At 56.8% G+C, this 12797-nt stretch overlaps 1 protein-coding gene across 1 annotated transcript in view; it reads left to right on the top strand.

Annotated features, from left to right (window-relative positions):
• Nucleotides 1-3712: 3712 nt before the first annotated feature.
• LOC119238338 (cholesterol 24-hydroxylase) overlaps nucleotides 3713-12797 on the top strand; it is a 30369-nt gene continuing 21284 nt past the window's right edge. The window contains exons 1-3 of the mRNA XM_037502007.1: nucleotides 3713-3948; nucleotides 9886-9966; nucleotides 10561-10642. Of these exons, the coding sequence (XP_037357904.1) occupies nucleotides 3827-3948; nucleotides 9886-9966; nucleotides 10561-10642 (285 nt within the window). The 5' untranslated portion in view covers nucleotides 3713-3826. The remainder of the gene's footprint in view (nucleotides 3949-9885; nucleotides 9967-10560; nucleotides 10643-12797) is intronic.

Raw genomic sequence — 12797 nt, 5'->3', positions numbered from 1 at the left:
AGGGGAAGGGAGGTGGGGCGGGTGCCAGGGCATGTTCCCCGGCAGGGACGAGGGGTCCGCATGAGTCTAGGGGACTCCCAGCTGCTCCCTGAAGCTGAGTGAGGAGTACGGGACTCTGAAGACAGCTATGGGGTCACCCTCTGGGACTCCTCACATCTCTGCCCTTGTGGGGCTGGCAAGGGCCTGGGGGTCCCCTGGTGCCCTGCCCTTGAGTCTGGATCCATGCTCGGCACCCTTGTCCTCAACACAGCCCTCTCCCTTTTACGGTTGGGGAAACTGAGGTGTGCAAAGTTAAATGTCATAGTGGAGGGCACCCAGCCAGGGAGGGGGAAGCCAAATTAGAACTCTGGCTCCCGGCCCAAGTGCCTGTGTCCACAGGGGGATCCCCGGGTGTGCCAGGGCCCCACCCACTGTGGCGGCCTCTCTGGCAGGGAGAAGCCTGCTCAGGATGCAGGGAAATTCTGAAGTGTGAGCTGGGAGGCCCGCGGTGACCATGGAGGTGATGCTCCTCAGTGCGCAGGTGCAGAGACCAGCACTGGGGGCTGAGTCCTGGCATGAGATGGACCAGGGGAGGGGGCAGCCTGTGGGCCTCAGAGCCCAGCAAGGGCATCGGTGCAGTGACCCCCTCTGGGCCTCCACTGCCTCCTCTTCTGCGCTCTTGGCTCTCTCTCCCGACCCTGCCGAGCTCCCTCCTCATTTCAAGGCCTGAGGCCACTATGCCACAGATGGGGCCTGGGAGGTGGGGTGGAAGTGATGGGGGCACTTCCCACTACACTACAGCCCCGAAAGCCTGGGGCCACCCTCTGGGGCACCTGCCACCTTCCCCCAAATGTGGGGTACCCAGCCCTGCTCAGCGCTGCTGTTTGTTGAGGCCACTGGAGGAGAGAAGTCCCAGGCCCCCCACCCCTCCAGGCAGTGCTAGCCTCAACCTGCCAGGCATCTGGGCAGGATGCCCCCCTCCCGGTGCCCTGACTCCAAACAAGGCTTGGGCTGCAGCCGGACTCTGGAGAAGACTGGCCCAGTCTCCTGAAAGAGCAATGATGGTGCACACACTGACGTCAGCTGAGCTCTCACTCTCACGAGGCTCCGTCCTAGTGGTTTTACAGCTCACTCATTTAATGCTCACGTTCACTCCACGGCAGATGCGATGGTTATTCCCCATTTTACAGAGGTGGAAGCTGAGGCCCAGAGAGGTTTAGTTACATGGCAAAGGTCACACAGCCAACATGAGAAACCAGAAGTCTGGCTCTGGGTCTGTGGGCTGCTATGCTGGGCTGGCTCAAGAGCATTGAATTCGGTGCCCCACCCCTGCCCTGCCCCGTGGTCTCATCAGTGTGCAGAGGGGGCACGAGTTTGGGGAGAGCACAGGCGGGTGCAGACTCTGTGCAGTGCTCCCCTCACTCATACCCTGTGGCCGGCTGCCCTAAAACATCCACAGTGACCGTGACCCCAGGGATTCTGATGCTGCCTTCAAGGAAGGTCTCTGGAGCCAGGAGCTGGTCTAGACCGAGGCTCCCTGTGTCTTACCAGCCTCCACCGTCATCCCTCTAATCCAGCCTCCAGGTGGCCGCTGGAGTGTCCTCTCGGAACCTGGCCAGCGTCACACTGCCCAGTCCTGGTTCCGCAGGCCCAGTGCTGCGGGGCCGCCCCCGGGCAGCCCTGCATAAATAAACAAAAATATTTTTTAAAAAGTAAACAGGTGAAATTACATTTTAACCATGCAATCTAGTTCACAGATTCAAAAATGATCATTTCAACAGTTCATTTGAAAATATCCATGCAATTTTCCCCCTACGATCTTTTTTGGGGGGTATTAGGTCGCTGCGCTCCCGTGTGTGTCACACGCACGGCGCATCTCCACTGGGACCCGTCACATTTCCAGGGCTGGAGAGCCACGTGTGGCGGGCGGGGCGCGGCCGCGGGGACCTGCCCAGTGCAGCGCCAGGTGCTGCGCCACGTGCTTCCCGCTGCGCCCTCTGCTGGCGGCTCCCAGCGCTGCCGGCCGCGGCCGAGCGCCCGACCCCGCCCAGGTGCCTGCACCGTATTCCCCGCCTGATCACAGGAGAGCCCAGAGGGCAGGTGGGGTGGCCTAGGGGCAGCAGCGGACCTGGCGCCTTGGGGAGAGGACGCTGATCCCCTTTCAGCTAGGGCAGGGATGCTTTGCTGACAGCAATGCCGGAGTGGGCCTTGGTCACTCACTGAGGGTCACACGCGCTGCCCTCCCTGGCCCTAGCTGCGCAGTCTCGAATTCACAGGTGCACCCTGGGGCTGCAGGCGCCCAGCTCATGTGGGACCCTAGACTGTACCCAGAGCAGTTCAGTATCTGGCCGGCCCTCAAAGAATAATTTCCTGAGTTCTCCCTCGAGATTGCCTCCTGGGCCTTCACGGGACCGGCCTCCGCGTTTGCCCCACCCCCATCCCGCACCCCGCGTGGCCAGCCAGAGGGCCCCTGGGCGCTTGTGCCTGCGGAGGCTCCTCGCCGCCACGCGGGGGCGCAGGGGCAAACCAGCGACTCCCAGACCCACCTGCAGGCAAGCCCAGGTCCCCGCACCTGCTGGGCGCGTGACAGTGGCCCGGGGTGGGGGTGGGGGAAATCCTATGTTCTCTGTGCGGACCCAGCCCTTCACACTTGGCCCTCTCCCGCATCCTGCCGCCACACACCTGTAACATTCGTGTCCCCTGGGGTGAGGATTCGCGAGCCTTCTCTGTTTTCCATTCCCCAAAGTTCCCGGGAGCTGTCCCATGAGTGGGGCAGACGCACACCCTCTTCCCGGAACCCCGGCCCCTGAGCTCTTGGGCCTGCGCCCCTCTGGTCCACCCGGCCCTCTGCTTTCAATGTGGGTGCAGGAGCTGGGGACTAAAAAGTCCAGAAGGGCCTCTTCTGTCATCCCCAAAGGGTGAGGGGAAGCAGGTCACACAAGGAGGGACGCCTGGACTATGTTTAAAACACCTTTTGGCTTCGCCGGACACAGTTCTCGCTTTCCTCCAAGGGCCTGTTGTGTCCGGATTTCCCCCACGCGCACTCGGCGCCCTGCTCCTCGCCTGACGGGGCTTCTGCTGGGCCTGGAAGGGGCAGCGTCGGGTCCAGCCTTCGCTCTTCACTCGCAGGCATAGGACGGCTGGTGCCGCCGGGCTCCTGCCCTCGCCCCGGGGCCCCGCTGGGGGCCGGCGGGAGCCCTGCGCGGACAGGCCGGGCGGGGTAGACCGGCCATGGAGGTTTGTGCTGCCGGGAAGAGCTTAGGGCAGTCGGCCTAATCCGGGCATTTGGAGGCCGGTAAGGGGCTTCAGGTAGGGCAACAGGAAGGGCCGAGGGGGCCGCGCAGAGACGCGCTGCGTCTGGAAGGTGCCAGAGGGCGCACCAGCCTGCAGGGCTTAGCGCCCGCGCTGGGGCCGCGTGCACCGGGGAATCGGGGTTGCCAGGGACAACGCGTTGTGGGCGGAGCTGCTGCTGGGGCGGAGTTTGCGGGCTGGAGGCGGAGCCTAGGGGGTCCGAGCCAGAAGCGGCGTGGTGATTGGCAGAGACCGCGTGCTCTGGGCGGGGCCCGGGCGGGGGCGGGGCCGCGGCGGGGGCGGAGCCTTCGGCGGAGCGGGGCGAGGCGGGGGCGGGCCCTGCGAGCTGGAGCCGGAGGCGGAGACGTGGTTGGCGGGGACCGAGCGCCCGGGGAGGGGTCGGAGCCGGCGGGGGCGGAGCCGAGCGGGCGGGGGCGGCGCTGGGTCGCGCCGGGCCTGGGGCCGAGGCGGCGCGCGGCGCTGACAGCTGCGGCGGCTCGCGGCCTCCCGCCCCCCGGGTGCCCGGCCCCGACCCGGCCTGGCCTGCCCCGGAGCCATGAGCCCCGGGCTGCTGCTGCTGCTCGGCAGCGCCGTCCTGGTCGCCTTCGGCCTCTGCTGCACCTTCGTGCACCGCGCTCGCAGCCGCTACGAGCACATCCCCGGGCCGCCGCGGCCCAGGTGAGCGGGGGGTGGGGGCGGGGGCCTGGATGGGGCGCTCGGATGGGGGGCCGGGGGGCCGCGTCCAAGCCGGCGTGGGGACCGGGGGTCAGCCTCGCCTCTAGCGCGCGGCCGCTTGGAGAGGCGGCCAGGAGAGGGGCGCTAACTATTCTTAGTAACAAATTACTCACAGCCCCGGCAGCTGCTCGGCGCCCACCGCGCTCTGCTGGGCCCCACAAACGTGATGGCAGCGACAACCCCATTAGGTAGGCGCGATTGTTACCCCATCCTTCAGACGAGGAGACTGAGGCGCGCAGAGGCAAAGTCACCTGCCCAAGGTCACACAGTTGGTAAGCCTAGATTTAAACCCGGGTCAGCCCGTCTCTAAAGTGGGTGCTCTTAACTTTGGGACTTTGACTGGGTCACTCAACCTGGATCGGAATGCGCTGTGCCTTGGTCCCATGCCCTTCTGTATTTCTGTCCTGGTAGATCCTTTTTGTCTTGTCCTTAGAGCTGCCGTTCCATCCTCGGCCCCCACCCCCACCCAGCCTGCCCCCTCCACACTAGACGCTCACCTTTCCGGAGCGCCAATCAGATGTGTCTTTTCTCTGTTCCAAAGCCTCCCATCCCTTTAGAACCAAATCTAATTCTACAGCAAGTCCACTCGGTGGCCAGCAAGGCCCCTGCTGAGGTCTCAGAACCCACTCTGTGCCGCTCTCTCCCTCCTTGCTTTCTGCTCCCCAGTCTCTCTGCACCCCTGGCCCCACCCCCAGCTGGTGCCCCCCTCCAGGATCTTGCTGCCCTCTGGCCACCCTACCCCCAAACTCCCATGGAGCCATTCCCCCAAGTCACCTTCTTTTCACCTGTTGGCTGTCTGTCTCCCCTTTAGAATGTGAGCCCCAGGAGGGCAGGGCTGCTTTGTGTTCGCTTGTGTACCCCCAGCGCCTGGCACGTTGCAGATGCTCAATAAATATGTGTTTGATGAATGAATGAACAATGGTATTAGACATACTTCTTAAAACCTCAGGACATGAACATTTTGAGAGGCACCCTCCTCCAGCACAAATCAGATGCCCTGGTTAAGTTAGAAGCCTGAATCTTGCTTGGTGGGTTCAGGAAAAGATCTCTGTGGCTGGTGGCAGAGAGGCCCCCTTCTCCATGCTGGTTCTCTATGCTCCCAAGTGCCCCGGCCCACCTTGGGGTCTTCCCGAGCCCTCTTCCCTTGCCTGACAACTCTGACTCCTCCTTCACGTAGGCCGTTGTCCCCCAAACCTTCCAGACCTGGCTTCAATGCTAACTCCCAGGAGGCCCCACCCCTACTGTGTTCATTGTATAGACTCCCAGTCACGGCAGCTGCATGCCTATCTGTGCACCCTTGTGTTAAATGTCTGTCTCTCCATAGGCCTGTGTGTGTCTCGTTCACTGCCGTGTCCTGACGTCTTGCACAGCAGCGCCTGGCACCTGTAGTCGGTGCTCGCTGAACAGTGATTCACAGTTGGATGGTGGAAATCGCCTACGAGTTCCTTTAGGTCCACGATCGCCCTTTCAAGTTTTCAGATCAGCCATCCACCGCTTGCAGTTGGATGAGCTTCGCATTGGTTTCGCTAGGTCTCCTCGTGACTTGGTGTTCTCGTAAAACCGAGTGCTTCAAGCACCCCAGAACCAGCCCCCTCTGTCTTGGGAAGGCAGAACTTCAAAATCAACCCCTCTTTCCCTATCTTTTTTTACACTACATTTTAAAAATAAAATTATGTATGCCATCAAATGTCCCCCTGTACAGTGTGCAATTCTGTGTTTTTTGTACAGTGACAGAGTGGTGCACTAGTTGTGTGATAGTTCCAGAACATTTTCATCACCCTCCAAAGAACCCCCCTCCCCATGAAGGCATGCTCCTCATTTCCCTCACAGCCCCCGCAGTCCTAGAAAAATCTGCTCCCTGCCTCTCTGGATGCGCCTGTTCTGGACATCTCACAGGCTGGGATCGCACAACATGTGGCCTTTGTGACTGGCTTCCTTCACCAGCCTGATGTTTTCAAGGGCCCTCCATGGAGTGACCCGGTCTGTCCTGCTTTCCTTTGGATGCCAGTATCCTCCCCCACAGTTCACACCAGAGTCTGCATGTGACCTACAGGTGTGCGTGGGTGGATGGAGGCGCGGGAGGAGGCTGAATAGAATTATGAGCGGCTCTTTATGCTAAGGAAGTGAACTGACGGATGCATATGCAAAAAGGTTTTGGATTAAACATTGGTGGGTGGTCAAATAGAAAAACACACCAAATGAAAGTTCTGGAACCTCTTCTAGCACAAATCAGCTGCTTTGGCATTCAAAGCCTGGAGCTCTGGGCATGATTGACAGCACCATGGTTGACAAGAAGTCTGTGTATTGTGTCTCCACTGCTGGCATCTGCTGCCTAGGCTTGAGGCTTTGCCAGCTGGCAGGCAAGGAGCCCTCTGCCCTAGAGGAGGCGGCTACTGTGCTTCCTCAGCCCCAGGCTTCATCCTCCTTGTTTTGCAGGAGTCACCAAGATGCTGTCTCCTCCAGGATGCCCTCCCTGAGTGCCCCACTTATTACAAACCACATCCTGCTGCAATGATCCGTGTAACCGCTGCAAACTCAGACCCAGACCCTGCGCAGACACTTGTTGCTTCTTTCTCTGACACTGCCCTAAGCGTCCTCATCAGCCCCCACTCTCCTGGTAGCGTGGGGTGAATGTAGTTTTGACAATGAAAAGTCTCTCTCTCCAGCTTTTATTTATTTCGAGTAAATGTCTCAAATTCAGCTCCTGGGCAGCGCCTGTCTCTCCTCCCACTCCTCCTTGCCAAGCTGCCAGGGCGGGAGCGTTCCTCAGGGAGCCTAGCAGCTCCTGGTGATGGGGGAGACCCACTTCTGGCTTTGGGGGCCACTCTTCCCATGGACTTTGGGTGCCAGCTTAGCACCCGCCACCTCTCCTGGCGCGAGACACAGCCAGGGGCATCCACCCCCCAGACATGAAGACTTCCTTCATCCCTCTGGGTGGCCTCACAGAAGGCGCTCCAGGTGACCTCTGCTCCAGTGACTGTCCAAGGCTTTCTCTGCCCCCCAGGAAACCTGGATTCCCATGTTGCCCATCAGTGTAATAGGACCTGGTGGGGGAGGGTCCTCCCTCTGCTAGCTCCCTGGGCTGTTCTGCCTTATGCCCCTTCTGTTTGCCCCCCACCCCAGTGTTCGACCTTATCCTCACTCCATCATCCCTTACCCATTTACTGCTAGCATCTGGTCACTGGCTCTGCCTTTGCCTCTTAGCGCTCCCTGCAGGAACTGAAAGGAACAGCTTTTATTTCCTCCTGCCGGGCCGTATGACCTGGGCTGTGTCCCTTCCAGACAGCATTGGAGCCCCGTGGCTAGGGTGGAGGCTCTGGGGTCAGACTCTGTTCCTTCTCGGGTTACTCAACACTTAGCACTTCTCCCCAAAACGTGCAGCTTTGGGGAGTGACCACAGACTATAGATTGTTCTGGAAGTACACCCAGCCAGTTGTGTGTGGTCCAGGCGCTTGTTTCTGCAGGTGGAGCTGTGTAAGTTCAAGGTCACTCCCCTGGGTGGCTTCAGCAGCCCGGGGCCACACTGCACTTCCTGGCCTGCGTTTGCTCCCCACTCCACAGCCTGCTCGGCTTGTCTTCCGTCCCCGCTCCGCCCCCTCCTTCCCTTTATTCTTGCCTCCTACTTCCCCAGCAAATGAAACAGTCTGAGGGAACTTCCTTCCAGGGCGCTGCTGCCACAGCTGCCCCTTCCCTGCAGCAGCCCACGCACCCCTCCCGCCTTCCCACTGGCGGCCACGGTGCTCCTGGCCAAGGACAGCAGCGCAGCCACCCTGCCCCAGCAGCCCCCTCTCGCTGCAGTGCGAGTTTTCCTTCTCTTCTGCCTCTTTCTCACTTTTATATAAGATGCCATTCAAAGGTACTTCCCCCTCTCATTCTCCTCCGATTGCCTCCCCCTGTCTCTGCACCCCACGGCCACCTCCGGGAAGCTTGCCTGCCTTCGGGTGCCCTCTTCTTCTTTCTGGAACCCACCACCCCTCCACCCAGCCGCTTCGGTCAAGGTCCCAGTGACCTGCGTGGAATGAAACCCCACTTTCAGGGTCCACATCCGGTCTGGCCCCGCAGCAGCCTGGCCAGGGCAACCTGCCCCTCCTCGTCCTGCTCTCTTCACAGCTTTCCTCTCCAGCTCTCCTGCAAGCCCCCCACTGTCTCCTGCTCGGTCTTCCCGGCTGCTTGTACCTTTCTGCCTGCACCCTCTGTGGTAGCTCGGTCCCTGACCTCGTCTGTCACACTCGTCCCGCGTGGCCGTGTGGCCCGAGCCCCGGGGCTGTGACCACCGCCTCTGCTGAGGACTGTCTCACCTCCAGCCGGGAGCCGCCCCACGGCCGCCTCAAGGCAGGGTCCACCTGCCAAGCGCGTCCATGTAACAGGCACCGCCACCCCCCTCAGGCCCACAGCCACGCTCCTCACTGGGCCCCTTGTCTCAGGCTGGGCCCCCAAGTCCATCCTGAGACAACCGAGTGAAAGTAGCACCCGGGTTTGGGGGTTGGGCGAGGGAGCATAGGCCACCATAGCGCGTTCCCTCTGGGGCGACTGGGGCACGGCCCCTGGGGACTCTGGGAGGCAGGAGGCTGGGAGAGGGCTGCCCTGGGTGTGGCGGGGCCCTCTCACCTGCTCTCCTGCCCCACAAGTCCCTTCCCCACCCTCCACCCTCAGGAGCAGCAGACCTTCCATCCTCCCTGTGCCCAGGGGCGCCGCACCTCACGCATGCCCTCGTCCACACACTCCGCGGGTCATGCACCGTCTGCTTCCCGTGGCCTCGCCCCTCACCCCACAGCTGCCCTCACTGCCGCCCCCACTGGCCTCGGGCAGGACAGCCGTGAGAACCGTCCATTTGAAACTCAAGTCAGACCTGTCCGCTCGCGGCCAAACCCCAGTGGCCCCCGCTCCACTGAGCTCCAAGCAGAGCGTTGGACACAGCCCACAGGGCCACGCGTGGTCTGAAGCCCAACTCCGGTGACCCTGCCTCAGCCCACTTTCCCCTCAAGCACGCTGCTTCAGCCACACGGCCTTCTCGCTCCTCCCTGAGCTGATGGAGCCACTCGCACCTCAGGCCCTTTGCACCTGCTGCCGTCTTGCCCCAGAGGGCTAAGCCCCTCACCTCCTGCAGCCACATGTCACTTCCTCAGAGGGAAAGTCCCCGAACCTCCTGTATGAAGAGGCCACTGTACAGCGTCCCCACCTGTCTCTACCACTCCCTGCCCTTGACTGGTTTTAATCCCATCACTCTCTGGCTTCCTACTTACTTGCTTATTTACGTGCTCTCTGTCCTGCCCCGCCCCACTCCTGGAGATGTGAGTTCCATGACCCAGAAAGCTCCAACTGCCGTGTTGTCCTCACTCACCTGGATGTTGCAGTGAGGGAAAGTGAGCTTGCTGAGTGAGGCCCCGAGCGCCTGGGAACACACGCCAGGGCACCCCGCGGCAGGCGTCTCTGCCACCTGGGACCACGCTCCGACTTAGCAGGGCACAGGGACACCTGGTACCCACCCCGCAGTTGTGGGCAGGTGATGTCACCTCCCAGACTCAGTTATCTTACCTATAAAGTGGGTTGGTGATAGAGCTGCCTGGTAGTAGGGGTGGTGGGACAGGATGAGGCTCAGCTGGGCACTTGCATGTAGGGGGCAGTGTCAGGGTGACCCCACACAGTGTGATGGAGCCCTGGCCTGCGAGCCAGGAAGATGCAGAGGAATAAAGCCTCTCCTCCAGGAGGTATCGGGGGCAGTGAGACCTGGGTTTGCATCGGGCCTGGTGACGCACCTCCCCGTGCCTCAGTCCCCCATCTGCAAAGTGTGCCCAATCATCCTGACCTCACAGGGCCCCGCAGGGAAGGGAGCCCCCTCAAGGTGACATCTGGTGATCTAAATGTCTCCATTTCTTCTAGTTTCCTTCTAGGACACCTCCCCTGCTTTTGGAAAAAGGATGAGGTCTGTGGCCGCGTGCTTCAAGATGTGTTTTTGGATTGGTGGGTCCTAACTTGGCATTTGTTGCCCTTACTCTGGCCCAGGCTCCTCGGCCCAGCTGTCCCCCACTCCTACCCTGTCCAGACCACCCCCACTCAGGTGGCTCCCAGCCCAGCAGGCCCTCCCCTGAGTGGAGAGGCAGACAGTTGTGTCTCGAAGGCAGGAGTTGCCATTGCCAGCTGCTGAAGTTAAACCAGCCACCAGCAGCTCTCAGGCCTCAGTTTCCTCATCTGTAAACTGGGTGGAGGAATGTGCCTAGACTGCTGTCCTGGTTGAGGGGTTGATGTACACTTTTCAAAGACATGCTATTGCTCGATTCCCAGTCCAACCTTTTGGGATAAAGGAGGGGTGCAGCACCTCTATTTCATGGATGTAGAGATGGAGGCCTCGTGGGGATGTGACTTAACAGGGAGGTGGCAGCTGCGGCTGCAGAGACTATGTGGCCCCAGGCCTTCAGGCCCCAGTGCCAGGCACTCTCTTGGCCTATGTTGAGCCCCCTCCTAGGAGGGGATGCCCTGTCCTTCCTGTGGGGCCTGGGCTGACTGCATGTCGGGTCCCCTGGTTGACAGCCTCCTCTGGGGCACCTTGGTTTCTAGGGCTAAGAAATACGGTCCTGTTGTGCGGGTCAACGTCTTCCACAAAACCTCGGTCATCGTCACCAGCCCCGAGTCAGTCAAGGTAGGAAATAGAGCGGTTTCCTTGGGTAGGGGCCTGGGGAAGGAATGTTCCAGAGTCCTGCTATTGGGTTGGTTTCTCAAGAACCCCAGAGGAAATGGCATCTTTCTCTCACCACCCATGTTTAGGGACACCTACCAGCAGGGCTTTGGAAGTGGATCGTGAGCAGGTCTTTGCTCTCACACTCAGCTGGGTTGGCAGTTGGGCCCGACTGGAGGCCCATATTGAGTGAGTTCACCTTTCTCAGCCTCAGGTCCTTCATCTTCAAGATGGGTTTTGAATCCTCTGTCAGGGCTATGATGAGAATTAAATATTGATTGATTGATTTAATAAAGAAAGTATCCAAAGTTACTTATACATGCAATTTTCTGTGTTCTCCCCAATTATTTCCCCATTTAACTCTCATAGCAGTATCATTTTAGAAATGAGGGAACAGAGGTGTCATTACTGGCAGAATGGTGTCGTCCAGGGAGCTAAGACTGGCCATCGTTATTGGCGTTGGTGGAAGAGGCCTCACATTTGGGCTCTGCCACCAACAGGGACCTTGCAAAGTTACTTCATCCTTCCATGCCTCAATTTCCTTCTCTTTAAAATAGGAATGATGCGGCTCTTGCAGTGTGAGATGTGTGTGAATTGTCTCACCTGTCCTTGGCAGATAGCAAATGCTCAATAAATGATGGTCTATTAGTCTCATAGTGGGTACTTGGAGATGTGTGGCAATGATTCTCTGCTGGGAGAGTGTGGTGACACAGAGAGGGCCACACATAACTTAGGGTCCTCATCAGGAGACAAGTAGAACAATCATCTGATAGGATGTTAAAAATCATTATATTAAAAAAGTTTTATTTCAAATATAGACACAGTTTAATACTTTTAAAAAAGCATACTACCAGATGCAGTAGGCTTCTCCTCTCTTACCTGCAGTGTGTCCACTTAGCAGTGTATTTCAATAAACCCAACTTTTCTGTTCTCCACTAAGTAAATAAATAAACAAATAAAATAAATCATACTACCACAAGCTATGCCCAAAGACCTCCATGATACTAGATGAGAAAAGAAGTTGAAAGATACGTATTAATATGATGCATTATGTTCATTTAGTATTCAAGTATTAAACCAACCTTGCATTCGTTTTCATGATAGCTTGTTGAAGTGTACCTGGATATGTAGATACAATTTGTTCATCTTTTTGTTAAGGATATTTGTTTATGTGTTTATTCTTATAACGCACTCGTCTGGTTTTGGCATCAGATTAATAGGCCTCTTAAGATAGATTGGGAAATGTTTTTTTCTCTTCTATTTTCTGAAAACCTTTATATAGGTGTGGTTTAATTTCTTCCTTTAATGTTTGGTAGTACCAGTGAAGCCACATGGGATTGGTATTTTTTTTGAAGGAAGTGTTTTTAGTTTTGTTTGATTACACATTCAACTTTTATAATTGATATATGGCCATTCAGATTTTCTATTTTTTCTTGAGATTGGGAATTGTGTTTTTCCAAGGATTTTGTCCATGTCATCTAACTTGTTGAAATTATGGGCTGAAAGATGCTCATAATATCTATAGGATGTGGCTATAGGATCTATAACAATATCACCTCTTTCATTTCTGAAAACAGCAATTTGAGTTTACTTTTATTTTCTTCCTCAGGCTAACAAGAGCTTTATTAATTTTATTGACATTTTCAAAGAACCAGTTTTTGTTTTATTTGGTTTTCCCCATTGTTTGTTTTATATTTTATTGATTTCTGTTCTTTACTATTTCCTCCCTCTACTCACTTTGGGCTTAATTTGTTCTTGTTCTCAATTTAAGATGAGAGTTTAGATAATTGAGTTTAGACCTTGTTTATTTTCTAATATAAGTATTAAAGGCAATATATTTTCCTATAAACACTACTTTTAGCACAAATGTACCACAAACTTCAATCTGTTATGGTTTTATTTTCATTTAGCTCAAAATATTTTCTAACTTGTTAGTTCTTCTTTGAATTGTGGATTATTTAGAAATGTGTTGTTCAATTTCAAAATATTGTGGGATTTTCCTAATATTTTTCTGATATTGATTTCTAATTTAAGGTCAGAGAAAATACTCTTCATGATCACAACCCTTTTAAATTAAAACTTCCTTTATGACCTGGCATATAGTCATGTGCGAATGTTC

Source organism: Talpa occidentalis, unplaced genomic scaffold (assembly GCF_014898055.3).
Source record: "Talpa occidentalis isolate TD23 unplaced genomic scaffold, MPIMG_talOcc4v2.1 talOcc4.11, whole genome shotgun sequence".
Classification (NCBI taxonomy): Eukaryota; Metazoa; Chordata; class Mammalia; order Eulipotyphla; family Talpidae; genus Talpa; species Talpa occidentalis.
The sequence above is the reverse complement of the archived record's forward strand: the minus strand, read 5'-3'. Positions and strand labels throughout refer to the sequence as shown.